The following is a 20,863-nucleotide window of genomic DNA, read 5'->3' as shown; positions in this document are numbered from 1 at the left end:
ACAGCACTGAAAATAATTTTTTATGAATATGCTAAGATATATAATCCAGATTATTGTAATGGGAAAACTAGAAGAAAGGAGCAAGTGGCGTTACATTAGTTTATTTTATTCACTGAGTTGACAAAGCATAGCAACTCCTCTTATAATCCAGTGTTCGGATGGCTTCTCTGTGGGCAACCATACGGCTATGACGAAGTTTGTAGAGTGACCAGTAGTGGATAATATCCCACGACGTTCGCCGGTTTTGTATAGCGGACAAACGTACGATTGTCTTTCTTCGATATCCTGTTTCTTCATTGGTATCAGCCACAGCTGGAATTATAGCGAAAAGGTAAGTTTTGTCATTGATCTATAAATATATATCTTTCTTGGGGGATAAATTTACTTACAAAAGGTACGTTATCGTAAAGTATTTTGGGAAAACTCTCCTGTATGCACATTTTCTTCATATCGAATCTTGCACCGTCCAAAAATAACCCATAAATGTAAACGCCATCCTCGGGCGTAGTTGTGAAGACAGTTTCTTTCAGGATTACGAAATCAAATGTAAGAAGATCTATAGGAATCTGATACTTTCGTGCGTAATTTTGCAGTGTCCCGGTTAGAAACGCTTGCGTAAAATAAAACCCGGACAACCAGAATGTAACGGGTGGTCCCTCCTCATACCATTGCTGTATAAAACAAATTCATATTTCAAAATATTTCAAGCTCAAGAAAAAGAACAAAACGCTAATATACAGATAATTACTTGTAGAAATGTTAAACGTTGTAGAAAGTCATTGATATAACTGCCCAAAGGTTTTAAGGAGGGGTAAGAATTTGTTTTCCACAAAAGAGGTAACTTGCTCGTCAAGATTGCTCCGTAAATATCTTCAAGCTCAAAAGACATTATGATCAAGCCTGCGGTATTACGGTATTGCGATAATATAATTTCTAAGATGCTGTTATTTTAATTTTTATCATAATACTCTTATTATATATATACATATATGTATATAATATGAAAGATTGATAATTTAAGTTAATTGACAATATTTCGCGTGTATAAATTTTTTAAAACTGATATATATACCTTTGATAGCTTTTTGTATATTAATAAGACTATTCCTGATACAGCTTAATAATTTGTTAAATCTGTCCATCTCTTGCACTAGCACAGTATTCATGCTTTGATTGTATAATGTAGGATATTTAGTAAGTGTTGCAATGAGATCGTAATCATTTGGAAGTTTATTCAAGATATCTGTCGCGACACCATAAACTATATCATCGTCAGAAGTTTGTCTCAAACCGGATTTAACAGCTTCCTAGGAGAAAAGATAATAAAGCGTTTCATTATCTTTATACTCAAGTCATTTTAGTCCATTTATAATAGTTGAAGATTTCACCTCAGGCTCAGAAAGAATCAAATCAAGATTTATTAATAAGTTATGTGTGCATGATGTAAGGTCGTAATCTCAAAAAGTGATATATAACATACCTCATTAATTTTCCAAAGATCCTGAAGTCGAGCAATAAAAAAAAATAATTATAAAAAATACATATTTAATACTTTATAATTGTACAAAATTTATTAGCGATTAGTATAATTGAGGGGATTGGCGGAATAGAGACACAATTCTACTTAAGTCCTTTTTCCGGAAATTAGCGCAAATAAACAAAGAATTGATGTTGTTTACATTAGTTAAATATGAACGTGTTTCGATTGTCTTGTGGTGGTGAAAATGATATAATCTAAGGAAAAAAAGGGCACAAATGATTTAAAATTATTAATGAGATTTTTATCATTTATGTTAAAATATCTTACGAAAACTCATCAGATGATGATTGAACATTATTTTAATTTATTTTGTACAAGTAAAAGTAAAATGTATTTCATATTTTGTATTTTTTCTAGAAGAATGTAAAAATAAAAAACAATTCATAGTCTTTTCTTTCTGTCGATTCTTACAATATTATGATCAATATTCGGAAAAAAGGACTAAGTGCATTTTTTAAATTGCAAATAACTTTTTAAATATTGATCATAATAGTAAAATATTATAACATATAACTTTTCAAAGACATTATATAAATATATATACATTTAATACTGTTCCCATTTGTGATATAATAAAAAAGTAATAAGTTATTTTAATTTTTATCAAAATCAGGATTTGGTAATTAGGCCTTTATTCCGCCCATCTCCTCAATTGTCATAAATTAAAATTCTATTTTTTATGATAATATCATGATTACATACCGTTCGATCCTGAATAAAGTTTGATAAAATAAAAAGAAGATGATAATTATAATACGATACATAATATCGTTATTTTCATGAAAAATTAAATGAAAATTACCTGAGTGAGCAGTAATGAAGAGAATAACAGATCTGTCTCTCGCTGATCTTTAAGTATGTCGGCATTTTCATTCATGCCAAATACACTTGGTTCTGTAATTATCGGAAGTTTCCTAATGTATGCGATATATGCTTCATATTCTCTAGCGATCGGACAATAATAAATAGTAGACGATGCGTCAAAGTAGTATATTTCATCAGTCAATAGTTTCCTAAGTAAAAAAAGACATAAGTAATTTTTTAATTGATTAAAATTACATAATTTGCTAATACTCACGGACAATAGAATTTTGATAGAATAGTATTCAGTGTTCTACGGTCCCACTCGTCCGTAACTCTACCTCCATAGTTGCATTCACCCGTGAGGTACATTAAAGCATCAAACTGCACGTCCTCGTAATCGTCCAGAAACATCTTCAATTGCAAAGTGCTGATCCTCAGATCTGTCTCGTTAAATTCGTATGGAATGTTCCAGCCAATTGGGCCAAATTTCCGCCTCTCTTGTACGATAGCGTGGAAGAAGCACAACGAGTACAGTAGCTTCTTGAAGTACTCGCTTTGAATGCAGCCTTCGAAGAACTCTATATTACTGATTGGATCACTCGCGTAGGATCTCAAAATATTGGCCCTGAGTCCTTTGGGCGGTTCATTCGTAATCTTGATGCCGTTCTGAAGGACCGATATGGGAAAATGCTCTGCCGGATAACTGGTTAACCATAACCGGAAGTCAGGATGAATCGTATCGGGTATCAGATCCTCGCATATCCTTTCTAAAGTCGGCATCCAGCTCTTGGCCAGGTGACAATTTTGCAACACTACCCAATTACCATGCGACACACCGTCCCTTATTAATTTCTCCGCTATAGGTCCTTGACCTGGGACAATGACGCGGTTAATTTTATACGATAAATTTTCATACAGCAAACACTTACCTTGGCCAAGAGACAGATAGAAAAGACGCTTGGCACCATAGCCTTGCTCGTCGGCAAATGTCAACAAGGTTTGCGCCGGATCGGCACCGGGAGTTAGGACGAATATCAATGGAATAGAACAGTTGGAATCCGCAAAAGAAGATGCTAAGTCGAAAAGTGGTGCTTCTACGTATTGCGGGCCCATTTGTTCTACAATACGAATAATTGGAGTAATCAATGATGTCTGTTTAATTCATTCAATTGATACTCGCTTGTAACATGTCTTTTACCTTCCACGAGCAATTGTACCGCTGGGATAATTTTATCGGGACGGATACAACGCAAAATTAATAATCGTTCGAATAAATTTAATTTGCCATATGGCGCTGGGAAGGGTTCTTTCTGTGGTTCTCTCGAGTCGAATATCTTCTTCCAGTCGTCAACTGCGTTGGAGAATGATTCTTTGATGCCCTACGGAATTGACAAAATCTATAAATATCGATTTTCTAATCGATTATACAAAAATTTACTTCGAATCCTTTAACAGTATCCAATCTACACAGTTCATCCCAATGTTGTACGAGCAGCCACTCGGCAGGATTAGGGTACGGATTTTCCAAACCTATCCCACCAGTTAACAAAAATAACCATTGACTCGCGGTTTCCGGTTTGCCGCTCGTCTCATGCAGATTGAAAACGAGAAGCAGCGTGAATAATAATTTATCCTTAGCAAATAAAGATCTGCAGATATTGACATAAAGGGAATATGTAAAGTATTTGGTCAAGTCTCTCAGACGTTGTTTAATATTATCGGTCGGCTCTGTATGATCGATAGCCATGTTGAACAAATTCACAAACCACATCAATGAATATTGATACATTGGATCTATGTTAGCTAAAGATACTGCGAAAAAATTAATCCGGTTAAACATTCAATTTAAAGACTTTGGTATTATTGATCTTGCACGATTGATTTACCTATTGTAAAGAAAAGTATAGTCGAATAAGCCGCGATGGGTTGATATTGCAATCTCGCGGCATCGATCGACTTTTCCGTAACTTCTGTGGCCGTTAGCTTTACTTGAATATCGTCGCTCAAATTTTTAGACACCATTAAAATGTCAATAGCTTCCTCATCTTCTAAAATGTTACCTTTTGCCACGGAAAGTACCTCCAGGATTTTGTCTTCTGTCTCCTTCAACATCCTGTCAGATAAAGTAAAAAATTATATAAGTAAATTGTGTAAAAAATAGAAGGAGTATATTAAGGAACATACCTTTTGTTTTCAGCACTCTGCACGATTAAAACATTTTTTTCTGATTCCAAATCGGGTCTTTCCCTCGCAACTACAATACCGAGTAACTGATCCTCCAGACCGCTCGGGGTTATCATAAAATTCAGCAGAGTTACTCTTACAGCTATTTCCGGCAGATAATGAGGATTTCTTAATTTTGTCGTAATATAAAGCCTATGTAATTAATATAATTAATATATATTATGTAGAAAAATATCTCAAGTTTTTTAATTATATTTTCTTGTCTAAATCAATGTGTTATGACAAAATCACGACAATTTACAAAAACAAAATTATTTCTAATAAAATAAAATTAGTAACAAATCTTTTTGCTATCTATATATTGCCATAATAAGCAACAAAATTTGTTAATAAAAATATATTGCATCAGCTTTTGTTAATATGAAATTTAAAATGCAGCAGTTTGTATACATATAATTCAAGAGTACCTAAAACTAGTGTTATATTCTATTACAGCATCGCCTAGTTTTATGCACCATGCACCAGCATGCCTGAATGTCTGTTTAAGAAGTATCGGTTCAAGAATAGCATCTAACTCTTCTTCTACGTTTTCTAACAACACTGGTTGTCCAAATTGTATCGCATTTTCTAAAATCCTGACGTAATTAAGATGGCTTAATCGAATAATACTTATATTATTCTTCTTTTCCATGTTTCTTATCCATTTGTTAGCTTGGCCTTGTGGATCTATCATCAACGGCCATCTTCTGGCATTTCTAAAAAAAATACTAGCATTACGTAACATGATATGTTACTGAGATTACAATTTACTTACGTAACGATAATTCCATTGTCGATGGAAAATACATCGGCCGGCAATCCGGCGATGTTCCATGATCTGATCAAAACTGGATCGCCAAGTACATCGCGCAAATAGAAATTATAACTGCAAATTACTTGCATATTCGTGCACAATTGCACCCACTCGTTTATCTGCTGCACGCGAAACGGCATAGTGAATGGACCTAAATAAGCCACTACACCGGAAGCAATTAGCACGTCTCCCGTTAGCCGATAATATCTACAGAAAGTAGAAAAAAAATTAAATTTATGTGAATTTGTCATAATTTACATTCACAATAATTGAAAGAAAATTTGCAATAATTATAAATAAAGATCCACTTCAAACATGTCTTACGTGTCGCCTAGATCCTCAGCAGTTTGGGACCATCGTGCATATTCTCCGCCTAATCCTCCGATGAGATCTTCGGCTCGCTTCAATTTCATCTCGCAATCCGCCACCTGATCCGACATCGTTTGAAACTCCATCTTCCTTTTGCTCAGAGTTTCTTGAAGATCCAACAATTTTTTCTAATAGTAGATTTTTTTTAAATTAAATTTTTTAAATATATTCATATATAAATGTACTATTATTTAAAAAAAAATTGAATTTGATTATCATTTTGTATTACTTTTGTTGATATTCGCAATGCATACCTGTATTTGGCGCAATTGTTCTCTCTTCATATTTAATTTTTCTATAGCATTATGATAGACGGCTTCAGCTTGCGCAAGGGCTTGTTTCTTAGGAGCAACGATTTTCGCGATTATATCGTACTCGGACATTGCAATGACCCAACGGCATAATCCTTCGCAAGCCGTTGATACCTTTTTGACCTTCTCTGGATCAAAGTCCGGATTGATCAGATACTCTTTCCGTATCGTTTCGATTACTTTATCCGGTATGTTATCCTTATCGAACTGAAGTAGCGAGTCTAAAAATTTAACATCGCTGAGCATCCTTAAGGCGGCCCTCCAGAAATCATCAATTTGCGTACCCTCCTTTGTCAGTACTTTCTCTGGCTTTATTTGCTGTAATAATTTATTGAAATTGCAATGTATGAGCAATAAAATAAAAAATCTGAATCATTATTATGCCAGATCTTTTGCGAATGGCAATATATGCCATTGTTCATTGTATAATTGTCTTGTACCTTAAGGACGCAAACGCTTTCCACGATAAGCTTCACGCCATAAGGTGGATGCTTCATTGCTTTCACTATTGCGATATCTGCCAATGTTAATGTGTCTAACGCTGCTTGGGCTCGATTTAAGATAGGCATAGCTTCAGCTAAATCAGCATCGCATTCGGCTCTTATCACAGCTGCTTCATTCGCGACTTCCTGTATGATAATAACTTTATATAGTTTCGTTAAACTTGTGTTTCACGTTTAATATCAATAATATATTATTGTGCTGACAATATAATGTGTTAATATTTAATTTTTCGTTAAAACATTAATGTATTATATTGTTAGCATAATAATATATTAATATTCAATAGGGATTCTATATCTTACTTCAGCCGCGACTTCGTCGACTTTGACTACTTTCTCAAACTCAGTGGCTTCCTGACTTTCTTTCTCAACGTCAGCCAATATTCGCTGGATATCCTGCGTAGCTGTAATCAATTTTGGTTGCAACTGCTTCAATATATTCTGCATCTCTGTTACTTGTTGCTGCGTGCTATCCAATTGTCCTAATCCACCTTCATACCGAGTCTTAGCGTGCAGCACTTCTCTGCAACATTATGAAAAGTTAAACGGGAAATTATGAAGCTTAACGGAGTCATACTTACCCACGCTTTTTGTCGAGTAAAGTCTGAAAAGTCTTGATCATTTCGAGATAAGATGTAGGCGTCACATAATTGCGTCTATTCAAACGAATTAAGAATTCGTCACTTAATTTTTGAGTGGACATATGAAAGAATTGACACATATCAATACCGATACTTCTTTCGTGATCAGTAAGTTCAACGGGAGCCAAGAATTTCGTCGCGACAGCGGACAATGCATCTTTAGGCCATGGCTTGAACGATGATATTAATGATATAACATTAGTTTTATTTTTTTTTTAACAACAGTGATGAAACCTAATGATTTTATTTTAATACCTGGAGCCAATCTATGGTACAACAATTAACTAAAGCCGGAAATTTCCTAATCCGATTTCTAAAAGCGTCACCGATGGGAGACATAGTGACAACAATATGTAACTGATCGCGACAGATTTGTACGAATAGATTAAAAAGCGCCGGAGGGCTACCATCTGTTTGTAACGCTCGTTCTCGTTGTCGATCAATTATTCTCATTTTTTCGCATATTTCGACCTTCTCATCAGCCGTGAATATATTGGGCACCTAAATAAAGATCAAAATTGTTTAATTTTTTCACGTTGTTAAATTTTTTTTAGCAAGCAAAAAGATATACATAAACAAAATGGCGGATAAAAATAAATAAATCAATATATTATTTACTTACTTCTCCTAAATTAAGCATATTGCTGATATCTTCCAAGAAGGTCTCTTCTTTAATCTGCGTGTCGCTGAAGAGAAAAGTCGAATGCAATTCGGTAGCAGTGACTTTCCTTAAAATAATTTTGATATCCTCCTGCCATTCGTGCTGGCCATATTGTTGCGTAAGTTCGACTTGAAACACGTCGTAGTCACAAATGTGTGACGCCAATCTGGTTAAAGATTGCCTTCCAGATCCACCGACTCCAACGAGGAGAGCATGACTTCGTGGTTGCTTGATGATACGAGCTATCCTCGATAGATGTTCGATTGCGAACCTTCACATTACATTGAATTTAGCATAAGATTGAGTATTAATTACAAGTATTACATTTATCAAATGTAAAACAGATTTACCGGAACAATACCAGATTCATAGGCTTCTTTGTCATTGAATCATACTCAGAAAGATATGTTTCCACGATCTCTCGTAATTGTTCTAAATCGCTAACTTCTTGGTACAAACGAATGTCTGCCTTAGCATCGGTAAAATCGCAATATATCAAATTTCGTAATTCATTTATGGTGATCTACAGAAAATGTACAAGAATGTGAGATATCAAAGCATAATTTTCTTTTTTAGCTTTTCTAACTAATGGAAGGATAAAATTTTACTCTTTTTATATATTGTTCATTCTGTGAAAGTAGATCTTCGAAGAGATTGTCTAACGAAACTTCCATACGTTTTTTCAATGTCACATTTATTTGCTCTATTAGCCAATTGATATCAGTTTCGTCAACGGAACGATCTCCAAATACACGAAGTATCTCGTGAACCCATAATCGTTTCATATTTGACAGTGCAGGCATAGTTTCTGGAACTGATAAAAGCACTCCCTGCGTAATAATTGTAATAATTAATAAAGAAATTTTCTCGAAAATATGGATAATAATAGATTGAATAATAAGATGTTAGACAACCTGAATAACTCTAGAGAAATCTCGAAGATTAAACATGTAATGGCATTTCGCAGGTGTCGGTAGCAAGTTGCACAAGCTTTCTTTATATATGTCTAGCGTTGCTAAAACAATTTGATCAATGCATGGATCAAATTCTTTGCTAAAACCCCTACAATATGCAAAAAAACGTATACTATAAATCTTCATAAAATACCTAAGATATTTACTCGGAATAAATTTAAAATGTATTTTGTGAATATTCTTATAAATCTTCAATATTTTTTAATTTATAGACCTCGTATCGAGATGCCACAGAACAATCCTACTAAATATCGCAATCATAACGTTATCCTGGAACTCAGATATTGCCAAAACGAAAAAGTGCCGTTTAAATCGCGGCGTAACATCTTTGCCTACGATTGGTGGAGACATAGCACACATTAATTGAATCTCAATCAATTTTATTAGCGTTTCTTCCCTTCTGTCATACCTGCCAGTAAAAAATTAATAAAAATTACAAATATTTTATTGAAATTAAATTTAATATAATATTTAAGCAATATTCAAACATGTAATAACCTTATTATAAAATTATAAATTAAAATTACAAAATCAGATATTAATATCGATAAGGTAAACGTCCCAGTGACCGGAAATGTACCTATATCCGGATATTTACACAAAACTTTATTTGTTGATATTATTAATTATTAATTTCAAATGCTATTTAAAATAATTGTTATATATAATTACATTATAATAGAAAAACATTTGAGATTAATAATAATAAATTTTGTGTAAATGTTCAGACATAGGTACATGTTTGGTCACTGGGACGTTTATCTTAAATGACAAACAATTCAGGATTTACCATTGCCAGTGATCCAACCATTGCCGTAATAATTCTATGGGTGGTTGTGCCCCAAATGTCTCTTTCATTGGCATTGAAACGTCATCGACGAAGACAATCCATCGTTTTCCTATAGGAGGACCATAAACCCCCTTTCGCCTGCGATCTAATTTGCTCATAATAATATCTTGCGTCTGATTAGCAGTGGTTTGCGCGGAAAAATTAATCAGCAACGGTTTATTCACTTCGGCATTATTCTTCTTCAATAGGAAGTCGATTATGTATACCGACTTCCCGGTGCCTGTTGGACCAACAAAGAGTACCGGCTTCTCGTGTTGTACCAGCATCTGAAAGAGTGCCGTGTACCGTATTGTTTCTATGGTTGGCACAATTATTTGATTGACAGGGATGTCACGGGGAATCGGGGGCGCCAGTAATAGCTCGTCCGACCATAATTTCCACTTTCCTTTGCCCTAATAAAAAAAATAACACAAACTTTAGCAAGATGAAATTTAGCGAAATAAAACATTTTCTTAAAAGATAAAAATATTTTTTTATCTACATCAAAATTGGATAAATAAATTTTTGCAAGTTTACCTCTTTAATAAATCTGTAATCAAATACCAGATCATGCTTTGGCATGACAAATATGTAGGGTTTTAAAGGTGGTGGAACCGATTCTTGTAACTTATATATTTTCATTAGCACCTGAGGAAATTCTTTCTCCAGAAGTCCATGAAATAAAATGCTAAATGATTCCTTATACTGGGCTTCCAAAGTACCGCCCATTGCCCAGATGCACGAAAAGAAAAACGAACCCTACACAAATATTTAAAGTTAATTCATTATGACTTACAATATTTTATTAACTATTTGATTATCTGATTCCGACTTCTAGCTGTGCTCGAAGATCAAGTTCGCTTAAATTTTTCACTACTTCTTCATTATAATAGTCATCCAAGAAACAATCCATGAGATAAGTAACGGATCGTAAAAGGTTTGAATCAGGCATCGGACATATTTCCTGCGAATTAAATACAAGTGTATGAACAATACTTACAATATAATACGTAATTTTATTTATATCAAAAATAAATCTTCTACCTTTACGTTACACCGGCGTAATAGGTGAAAAAGAGGTTTACAAAATCTGAGAAATAGCGATTCGTACAGAAAGACTCGTAGCCATTCGTCTATCACTTCTGGCAATTTGGCTATCCAAGAATTTAATAAAGGCTCCCATCCTAATGCTCCAGGCTCCATATAAATCATTCCTGTTTTGAACAATTCGTTGATCATCTAATTCCAGATTTCAAGCTTGCTTATTGCCATTAAAGATTCCATTTACCGCAACGAGATACTGTGGCCGGTGAAGCAACTGCTAGATCTAATGGCTCGAATATCAAGTTGGTTGTCGGCGCCAACTGAATGATCTCTCCGCTCATCAAACACAGCTTTTTATTGTCGTCAAGAACAGTATTCATACTTTCTATCCATACCGCATCTATCGGACCATCGAAGACTAACCACTTTCGATTGTCATTTGTCGAAGTTGCAAAAGCTCGATAGCTAATAGCCAAAATACCGTCGGTCCATTCGTGAGACGCTGGATCGAATTGCCCGTACAACTGTCCAAGAGTTATTGCCTTCGGATTGATTACCGTTACCTCCACTTTGCGCTCATCTATCCAATTCTATTTGAAATTGACATTAAATTTAATCATTATATACTGCTGCAGTTGCTGTTATTTTTTTACGGAACTAAAGTAACAATTAATGTGTTAGGAACATTTACATTTTCTTCGCAAATTTCGAGTGCGTCGGCCAGCATTCTGTAGACCGTAGTCTTGCCAGCGAAGGGATATCCGACGATCATGAATCCATGTCTGACTAACATCATCTCGTATATTTGCTGAATTTTCTCTAGAAACGCAGGAACGCACTGGATGTTTGCAGCGGCGCACGCTTTATGCGCGGACGCATTTAAGTACACATAGTTCGGTTCAGGAAGTTCCACGTTTGGAAAAAGATCCAAGACGATACCCTAAAATGATATATTCTTGATAATTTTCCCTTTATTCGAGCATAAATGTATAGACAGGCACGTATCACATACGTGAAACAGCGGTATATCTTCACTAAGAAACTTGGGCAAATTCACATCCTTTATACTACGCAGGATTAAAATATCCTCGTTTTCTTCTGGATATTTCAATTTCAAATGTCCTGCCGCTATTAGGACAGACTTTACTGCTCGCATACCGTAATCATAATGATTCTGACTGGACAGTTGCTCCGAGCATAATTTATAAGCCATAACTATTTTAACAGACAAAGGTCTTGCGTTGTAAAATCCGTATGAGTACAGAATGTTTTCCGCTATTAAAGCGTAATCCGGTACCTATTAAATATAAAAAGAATACAACATAGTTTTACAGGAAAATAAAGCATATTTTTTCAAAGCGCAGATTTGATCTCACCATCATAGCCACTGGTCGAAATAAAGCTTTCAAATTGTCTGGCAATTCCGTTCTGCCAGCGTATCCCGGATTCATTGTGGTGAATATTGCGCAGGTTCGATCCAGTTTTAATTCTGTTTCCTCGAATATTAATGTCTTCTTCCCTGCCTGTATAGCTCGTTGAATAGTTAATACTTGCTGCGCCACTACCGATAGGACTTCTAAATCAATGCGATTGAACTCATCGAAACAAGACCATGCACCTGTACAGCCTAATCCCTGTTAAATTATTTAATATATATTTAGCAGTAAGCAAAAAAAATTTTTTATTTGTTATAAAAACGACAGGTTATCTTTTATACTTATATTACTCGAACAAAAAATATTTTTTAAACTTCAGCCTTGATACAGGACGTTTCATTTTAATTAATCCAATTAATTATCTATGAAATTATTGATGATAAAACATTTTTTTTGTATATCAATAATTTCGCAGAAAATTGATTGAATTGATTGAAATTGGACGTCCTATATAATTGTCTTTGCGTATCTGTAAGCTGTTAGATTAAATGTTTCCAATTCGTACTTTGAAAAACTTTCCCAGAGCGATATAGTCTAGCCCTTCCGAGCAATTGAATACGACGCATTGCTTGGCAACTGCCTTTGCCAGATCTTTGGTAGTTTCAGTTTTTCCTGTCCCAGCAGGTCCTTCCGGAGCGCCACCGAGATGCTGGCTGAGAGCACCGAACAAGGTACGATAGCATCGATCAGTGAGTGGCGTGATTACTAATCGCGACGTATTGCCTAAATATTCATATGCATAGCCTAGTTTAGAGTTTATCATCATCGTATACAAGTTCTCGTCCTATAGCGAACAAAAGCATAAATTTTCATACTAGCGACATTGAATATATATTATACGATAACAAATGTAAATGTAAATTATAAATGAACTGAAAAGGAAGACTGCGTATTTAAATCTACTCACTATCCAATAGTATCTCAGTTGGCAAAGCCACTTAAAGTCTGTGATTTGATTTACACCTTGTTCGCATAATTGCACCAGCACATCACGACTGTGAACATCTAACGTTACTACAGCTTCTGCAAATAAAAATAAGAAGAAGAGAGTAATTTTTGGATCGTTACAACAAATTACAATTGGATACTTTCTTGCCAAACAAAATACTGACCCAAAGTCGTTCGATTCTGCGTTGATAATTTACCGCGGACGAGCTTGACAACTTCGTTAAGTTCGTATGTGCATGTTTCTATATAATCTCTTAAACTTTCGGAGACCTTCGGAAGCTTATCAGTAACATCAGCCGTCCAGTATAGTTTACTAACGCAGAGAACAGTCTGCCCCGGCCATTCCAGGACCCATTGACTTCTAGCTTTAGTCGGAAAGGCATTTTTAGCTCGTATCACCTGGAGGAAAATCGAACCAATATATTTTATGATTTAATGAAGATCTCCTTGTTATCGATTTCAATTAACCTGAGCCTTCACGCTTTTTTTCATATCACTTTCAAGTTCAAGGAGCCATTTTTCCACTTGTCCTCGCGCAAGAGTCGTATCGATTATATCCTCGAGAATAATCACCTCCTCTTCGGATGACATCATAGCTGTGGCCTCCATGGCTTCGGTAAATTTCAATTTTGCGATACCCTCGAAACATTTTTTCAAATGCGGCTGCACTCTATAATTAAAATAAACGTATTATGAATTGAATATGTATGATCAGCATGATAAAGCATATATACCGCGTGGGATCCTTTGTCTCAGATAAAATTTCTAGAAGTTCATCGTTAGACAAAAAGAAAAATCGCGGAAAGAAGAGTCTCTTTTTCTCTAGATAAGCGGCAAGTCCTTTCTGCACTAATTCAAGTAAAGTAGTACATTTTTTCAAGCGATCTAGCATCTTGTCGATGTCAACAACAATCATAACTGCTGAATTTACCGAGACGATCGTCATAAGTTCTCTCCAGATCTATTTTACACATAATTTAAAATTGTTATAAATTTATATATTGCATATAAGTGATAATGAGGTAATTTAATTTACGTTACGAATAATTACGAACTTTATCTACGGCAGTGAATCGTCGACTTTCCTCTGGCATCTGTTGTTGTATATCGGGCGATGAGAAGATTGGTTCAAGATACATCCACGTTGCTTGAACTTTGAGCCAATAATCCATAATATCTTGTAACAAAAGTAATTTGGCTTCCCATTCTCTGATAAAATAATAAGTTAATAGCATAGAATGATAAATGATCATGAATTTTATTTGACAATTAGAGTAGCAAAACAAAATTAATTAAAACTTCTCTCTCTCTCTCTTTCTGTATAAAAAGAGTTATAAAAGTTTTGTAAACCTACAGGGTTTCTGTTTCAAATGGCTTTATGTAAAGAGAATTCTTCATTGTCTGAGCTTTCGTTAGATGATCGTCGAGCAACAACTGTATCTCTTCTACACTGGCAATAACATACGTGCCAGTGTCACGATAAAAAATGACGGTAAAAGCGATATCCGCCCAATCCGAATACATTTTGAATAAAGCCCTCTCCAAATTACCCTCTTTAGTAGCTGCGTCAGATATTGCATCAAATTTCGCGACATAGTCGCCTAGGCCATAGTCGAGAATCTACGGACGTAAATACGATTATGATCTGTAGCCAATGACAAACCAATTAGGTTCGCCTTTACCTTGGCCAACGTCATGTATTGATCGACTTTTATCGGAAACCCAACAATTTCCGAAATCTGTTCCCAATGGCGGCTTTTCAGAGAAGGATTCCCGAGAGTCAATATCACCGGCATATGCTCTTTAAAATCTTCGATTTTTATTCTTACGATTTCTACTAACTTTCTCACTATAGGTTCTTGAAAAGCCTTTTCCAACTTGTATATCATACGATATGCATTGCCCGTTTCAGTTTCAATCACTTCGGGATAGTATGAGCCTATCATAGCTTCGGTCCAATTTTCATAATTAGTTAAAAATTCACAGGCAATGTCATAGAATTTTTTGTAGGGTGCCAACTTATCGGCTGTCTAATTATCAATAAAAATAATTATTCGTTCCATATAAAAAAAATAACATGAGATAGAAAATGTAAATATACAACACCGAATTTTTTATATTTTTAAAACTACACATTAAAAAAATTTGTGTATTTGTGTTGGAAACGATCCACTCACGTTTGTGTTAACAGTTTATGTTGAAATGTTTAACATATTCGAGTGTTAATTTAACATAATGTGATTATGTTATTTAAAAATTTTTTGTGAAATTGATATTCAATGTTTCTTAGTGTCAAAATAACTCAATTTATGAGTAAGTGAACAAGTAACATAAAAATAATGTGTTTTAAAACGTAAATTCTAAGACAAATGATTGAAACGTGTGTTAATTTAACATATCATAAATGTTAATTTTTTGAAAAAAATATGTTCCCACAGTTTGTTTACAAACTGTGTCGATGTTATCTTTCTTTGTATTTATTCTCTTACATAATATTGATATTACTTTCTAACATATTCATCTTGTATAAAATTAACTAAAAAATTTGAGTGGACCGTTTGGGACGTGCGATTTATGTTAAATTCAACACATTTTTTCCAACTGTATATAAAAGCTTTGAACTTATGATAATTTCTATAATTTATTTATATCACTAGATTGCTTCAAAATATATATGCTGATAAATATGAATCGATAAAATTCAACCTTTTTGTATTACCTTCTTTCTTAAGGGATACCGTGACATTTCCCATCCGAATAACTTTTCTTCATTGTTGAATTTTAAAATTGTATCCATAGCAGCAATCAATTTTGTATCGAGACTCGTAGCTTTCTTTTTGTACCGTTGTATCTCCTCAATATTGCCCCAATATTGCAACTCGTTGCAATATTTCGCATAAATCTGAAGATCTTGTTCAAATTTTTCGATTCTGACTTTAAGTGTTGCTTGATACTCGCCCGTTTTACTTGCAATTATTTCTCGGTGCTTTTCGAAAATTTCAGGCATTGTGTGATACCTGAATATGCGAGAATTCCAATTATTTACATCATTCAAAATTTCTAGATATGATTAAACTTTTTTTCCTTTATATGTAATTATGTCGTTAGTGAACCAATTCTTTTATATGTAATTACAAAACAAATTTTATAGCGAATTAAATTAATATAATTAAAACACGCTTACCAATGAAAAGCAAAATTATTGTTCTTCAACTCGACAGGCGTTAAATGGTGATAATCTGATAAGAATATTATATATTTCATTACTTCTTGCAATCGAGTTTCTAGTTCAAAAACAGTTTCCGTTTCAGATTTATGTATAAAATCCTGCAATTTCATGAGTTCTGAGGTATTTGGCGGTATACTTAATGCTCGGTCTGCGATGTTTTGATAAACCTCTCCTATACTGATAGTTAAAAATTATTAGATAATAAAATTATTATTACAATTTTTAATCATTAAGTCAAATCGGCGAGAAACGTACGCTCGAACTTTTTGTTGATAATCAGTGACCATTCTGGAAATTAATTCACCTTTGAGGTGAGCAGCTGTAGAAGCGAGATGTTCTATAATATGACGTCTGCGAACTTGAAAGAGATCAGTAAAAGATGTCCAATAAAATTCTAGTGGAATATTCTTGCTCAATCGATCATAATAATCAACAAGTTCGCAATATTTCTGGTACGGATTAGGTGGTTGGGTCTTTAGAAAGTTCCGAATGTAATTGATGTCCTTATCATTTATCAAGCTCATATATTTATCGAACTCATGCAACTGCATTTCCGGATCAGTTTTATATTGTTCAATTAAATTTGATATGACATTCGCATGTTGCTCAAGAAGATCTGAAGAAATCATTGGCTGCGAAAGCATGTAGGAATTTAATAATTATAGTATTATAATATAATTTTATTAATAATTTTTAATCATTATAATAAGTATAATAATCAAACAATTATTGGAAATGATACTTTTGGTGGTTATTTAATAATTTTATTTGAACATTATATGATATTTTTTAACCCATTCAATATTGTGTAAAGTGTATACCTTGAGCAATTCAGCGGAACTACTATCCGGATAAATCCACTTGAGTTTTACTTCCGCTCGTGGTAATGTTGTTACAGCATCATAAAGAGAATTCAGCAACATTGAAAGCCCGTTTGCAAATGTTTTGAATGTAGGATCAAAAACGATAGATGTGTTTCGTACCACAACGTCTATATTAAAGCCACAATTTGTGTACTGTTTAAAATAATTGTATTTAATGTATTGGACCGAAATATACATACAAAAAACAAATTTTTAATCTCGGGCACCAAAGTCTATAAAATATATACTTACACCGACGTCCTTGAGATAATTAATATAATCTTCCATCGAACGTAAGCACAAGTCTCGCAGTTGATCTTCCATGACGTAGGCAAGGCAATTGAAAAATCTATTATATTGCGGATTGTTCGCGGATGGTAGAGTTCTCTTCTTCGAGGCCTATAGATGTAAAGATTTCGACATCAGGTACGAATTAATATCTATAAAAAGTACTTTCTACCGTTTAAGTTATACAGCGAATATCTTACTATGAGTAAAATATTGCAGATCTTTGGTAACCATCGTTTGAGAAGATCGTCGCTCGTGTCTTTAAGAATTCTTAAGAATTTGTAATCGAATTTTGAAAGATCATACGATTGTCTGTACGACGTCAGCTCTCGTGTGTCTATTTGTTTGGCCTCTCTATGAATTACGAGATTATACTGGACCAAAAATCATTTCACGTATAATGATATTCTGATGCTATGTGCCATTTTAGTTCACTAACCCATATTCGCGATACCAGTAATCTAAAGTTTTGCGTATGCACGGGTGATACAGCATGATCGATCTCTTCTCCAATTCTGCTCTTCTTTTTTTATATTTAATACAGTGATCCAAGGAGTTCAACAATTCGGCGATTTCTCGGGAGAGTAACGGCTGCAATGTGTAATCGCAAGAAGCAATCGAGTATGAAGAGCGACCTATAGGATTATCGACAAAAGGGCATGTTGTCGAACGCCGACCCAACATCAGGCGCTCAAAAAAATTTTATACTGCCCGTGAAATAATACTTCATATATATTATATGTCATTGCGGACATTTGAAGACACGGTAGTATCTCGGTGCTAAGGCCTAGTCTATAATCAGTCGGGAGACGTTGTCGTATGTCGTGCCGTAAGAAATTAACCAATCATGGTCGATTGTTTTTTTCACATTCAACTGTGATTGGTCTAAGACAAACGCAGCGACGCGACGTCATGGAACGAGACCAGTCGTGCTCCTTTATACGATAATACTTACCGGAGCAAAGAACTCCTTTTCGAAGGGTTCCTGCAGCACAAAGTCAACGATAGATTTTTTCATGTTCGTAACATAGTCACTTTTTAATTCTCTAATCAATCCATTGAAGCATTTGTTGTATCTCTTCTGCCATTCAGCGGACACCATGCTCGTTATCTTCTTTAACGTGTCAGAATCTAAGGTACCTGCGTGAGTGTCGTCAACCTCATGAAGAATGTAGTAGTAATACCTCAAGAGATTTTTGTCTTCCTCCGTGAGCCAAATGTCAGCAATATCGTCGACGTTGCTCAAAGTTTCTGCTGTTTGTCCGCAAACGTTATCATCATCTAAAACCATCCGCTCTTTTACATAGTCGCTACAAATTTCCATCTCGTCTTCGCGATAACTTTCGTTGCATCTCATCGGTCCTTTGATCTTCCTGATCAGATGCATCCGAAATTCGGCTCTCTTCCGACATAGTGACGTATAATAATCATCTTTGGAAGAAATTATTTTTTGCCTTTTCTTTAGTGCCACAGCGCTGCTTTAAATTTATTTAATAATTTTTTTACAAAATTTGATATATGCTTTACATGGAAAATAGAAATGTGTAATCAAACATTATACAGCATATTTATAATGTTATACTTTGCAAGAAGCAAACAATATTTTACGAACTGCTAGTAGCTTACCTCGACGAAGCTTCACATTTTTGTGGCAAATTAAAAATCTCCGATTCATCTTTAATATATTTTTTTAAACGATCATAAGTCTTCCGATGCACGTGATAACTTTTAAAAAGCTTGGTATTTGGGCAATACGTGTGGGAAGTGGATTTCATCAAATCGCAATGTTTTTTACGAGATTTCCTAACGAATAACTCCTCGCTTTGCTTTGTCAATCCTGTGCACGATGCCGATTTATAAATGTCAATTCCTTCGTCGCTTTTATCTTGCTCTATAATTTCTTCCTTATCTTTTTCTTGTACACAACGCAGGTTCTCCATCGTGTAACCCCAAATCTTTATTTTTTTTGATCAGAATTGTTACACTAATGTAAATTCGAGAACATTAAGTGTATGTGATTTGAACAGAAAATATATCACTATATAAAATAAATCACTCAACCTCTTCCTTTACGGTACAACTTACCGTTTACCGTTTCGCTTGCTTGATAAGGGTTACGTTACCATGGCAGTCACAATACATAGAGACGTGTTACGTCAATCGTATACATAAATTCGTATACATAAATTCGTATTTGCCTGTGTTCAGAACGCGCTTTTACCGATAAATACATGTTTATACTTGAAATTTTATATTCTATAGTATACACGTAACGTGAACTAGTACTAAATATTCGTTAACATCGTAAAAATGCGATCTGAATATATAATCCGATATCTTTACTGAATTATCGATGATACAAGAATTGTTAACGTATAATAATGCAATAATGCAATACGCATTGATAACGCAAAAAATAATTAAAAACAAGCATTTGTGCAAAAACAAAAAATCTAGGAAATATACATTTAATAAAGAAATGAAAGCTGAAGGATGTAAAAAAATGATAGATATCTGTTCCTTTTAACATAAATATTTATTGTGTATTTATATATGTGACATTGTTTTCAGAATAATACTTTCATAAGTGTAGTGAATCTGTCGATGATACGTATAATCTGATAGCTTGATATCTATCAATGGCCGCCAGCTTGCGACTTACAGCACTGAAGATATGAAGATATAACGATGCAATATAATAAATTTCCTTTATATATCGAATATTTCGCAAAATATAAAGTTTAACGCAAAATATAAAGTTTATCGCGATATTAAATTTTATATATCTGTATTTATATAACGCATATATAATATATATATATATATGTACATATATCACGACAATTCACACACATTTGATTGTCACTCGTCTCTGATACATAATACACTGTTGATCCCTCTATACATCTAAATAGGCAACGTGAAGTATTAATTCTTTCTTTATTCCAGGAATATGCGAACGAGAATTCAGTTCAGCAAATTATCAGGGACAATTTGCTAAGTATATGTGTGTGTATGTGTGTTCGTTCACGCGCGCGCACGTGTATATGTATATGTGTGCAAGAAAATAAACATATTGGACCCCCGCAACCTCCTAGCATGCCCCTTGCACACTACGATCGGAATTAAAATATGCACATATAGACGAACGATTAAGAGCGAAAAGGCGACGCTTTAAAGGGAGAAAAGCACCCGCTCTTTGTCTTTTGTTAGTTTTTTGCCAGTGAAAATATGTAGGCGGCATATGTATGCTCCGCAACGGCGATTCATAGCCAAAACGAGGACCGCGTGGATATATTGATTTTCTTTCCGACACCTTTCCGATGTTTCAACGTCGAAATATAGTCCTCACCGTTTACGTACGCGGTAGTGATACGTTACACAGG

The 20,863-nt window shown here is 34.4% G+C and overlaps 1 protein-coding gene across 1 annotated transcript; it reads right to left on the bottom strand.

Annotated features, from left to right (window-relative positions):
* Positions 1-70: 70 nt before the first annotated feature.
* LOC108730520 (dynein heavy chain 7, axonemal) lies at positions 71-19,417 on the bottom strand. Its single transcript, XM_018460278.1, has 47 exons — positions 19,104-19,417; positions 18,433-18,955; positions 17,442-17,588; positions 17,148-17,342; positions 16,582-16,958; positions 16,282-16,503; positions 15,817-16,114; positions 14,780-15,127; positions 14,452-14,717; positions 14,153-14,306; positions 13,832-14,058; positions 13,566-13,767; positions 13,262-13,496; positions 13,057-13,172; positions 12,655-12,933; positions 12,090-12,347; positions 11,726-12,010; positions 11,405-11,653; positions 10,958-11,303; positions 10,714-10,883; positions 10,502-10,633; positions 10,207-10,428; positions 9,631-10,082; positions 9,055-9,249; positions 8,781-8,928; positions 8,475-8,696; positions 8,217-8,389; positions 7,828-8,137; positions 7,461-7,706; positions 7,146-7,375; positions 6,868-7,087; positions 6,502-6,690; positions 6,005-6,379; positions 5,706-5,878; positions 5,343-5,588; positions 4,996-5,283; positions 4,529-4,720; positions 4,231-4,457; positions 3,783-4,156; positions 3,543-3,723; positions 3,274-3,462; positions 2,619-3,216; positions 2,343-2,553; positions 1,073-1,307; positions 749-900; positions 390-671; positions 71-312 (listed from the first exon to the last, which is right to left on the bottom strand). The coding sequence occupies exons 1-47, from the start codon at positions 19,415-19,417 to the stop codon at positions 106-108; spliced, it is 11,880 nt and encodes a 3,959-aa protein (XP_018315780.1). The 3' UTR covers positions 71-105.
* Positions 19,418-20,863: the final 1,446 nt, after the last annotated feature.

The sequence above is a fragment of the Mycetomoellerius zeteki genome, unplaced genomic scaffold, assembly GCF_001594055.1.
Source record: "Mycetomoellerius zeteki isolate Tzet28-1 unplaced genomic scaffold, Tzet1.0 scaffold119, whole genome shotgun sequence".
Lineage (NCBI taxonomy): Eukaryota > Metazoa > Arthropoda > Insecta > Hymenoptera > Formicidae > Mycetomoellerius > Mycetomoellerius zeteki.
This window is presented reverse-complemented; position numbering and strand designations above follow the sequence as displayed.

Excerpts from the sequence above, each read along its gene's own strand:
- LOC108730520 (XM_018460278.1), bottom strand. The coding sequence starts at position 19,417 with ATGGAGAACCTGCGTTGTGTACAAGAAAAAGATAAGGAAGAAATTATA. Across the intron at positions 5,589-5,705 it reads GCTGAGGATCTAGGCGACAC|ATATTATCGGCTAACGGGAG; the intron begins GTAAGACATGTT and ends TACTTTCTGTAG. Across the intron at positions 313-389 it reads TTTACGATAACGTACCTTTT|CTGTGGCTGATACCAATGAA; the intron begins GTAAGTAAATTT and ends CTATAATTCCAG.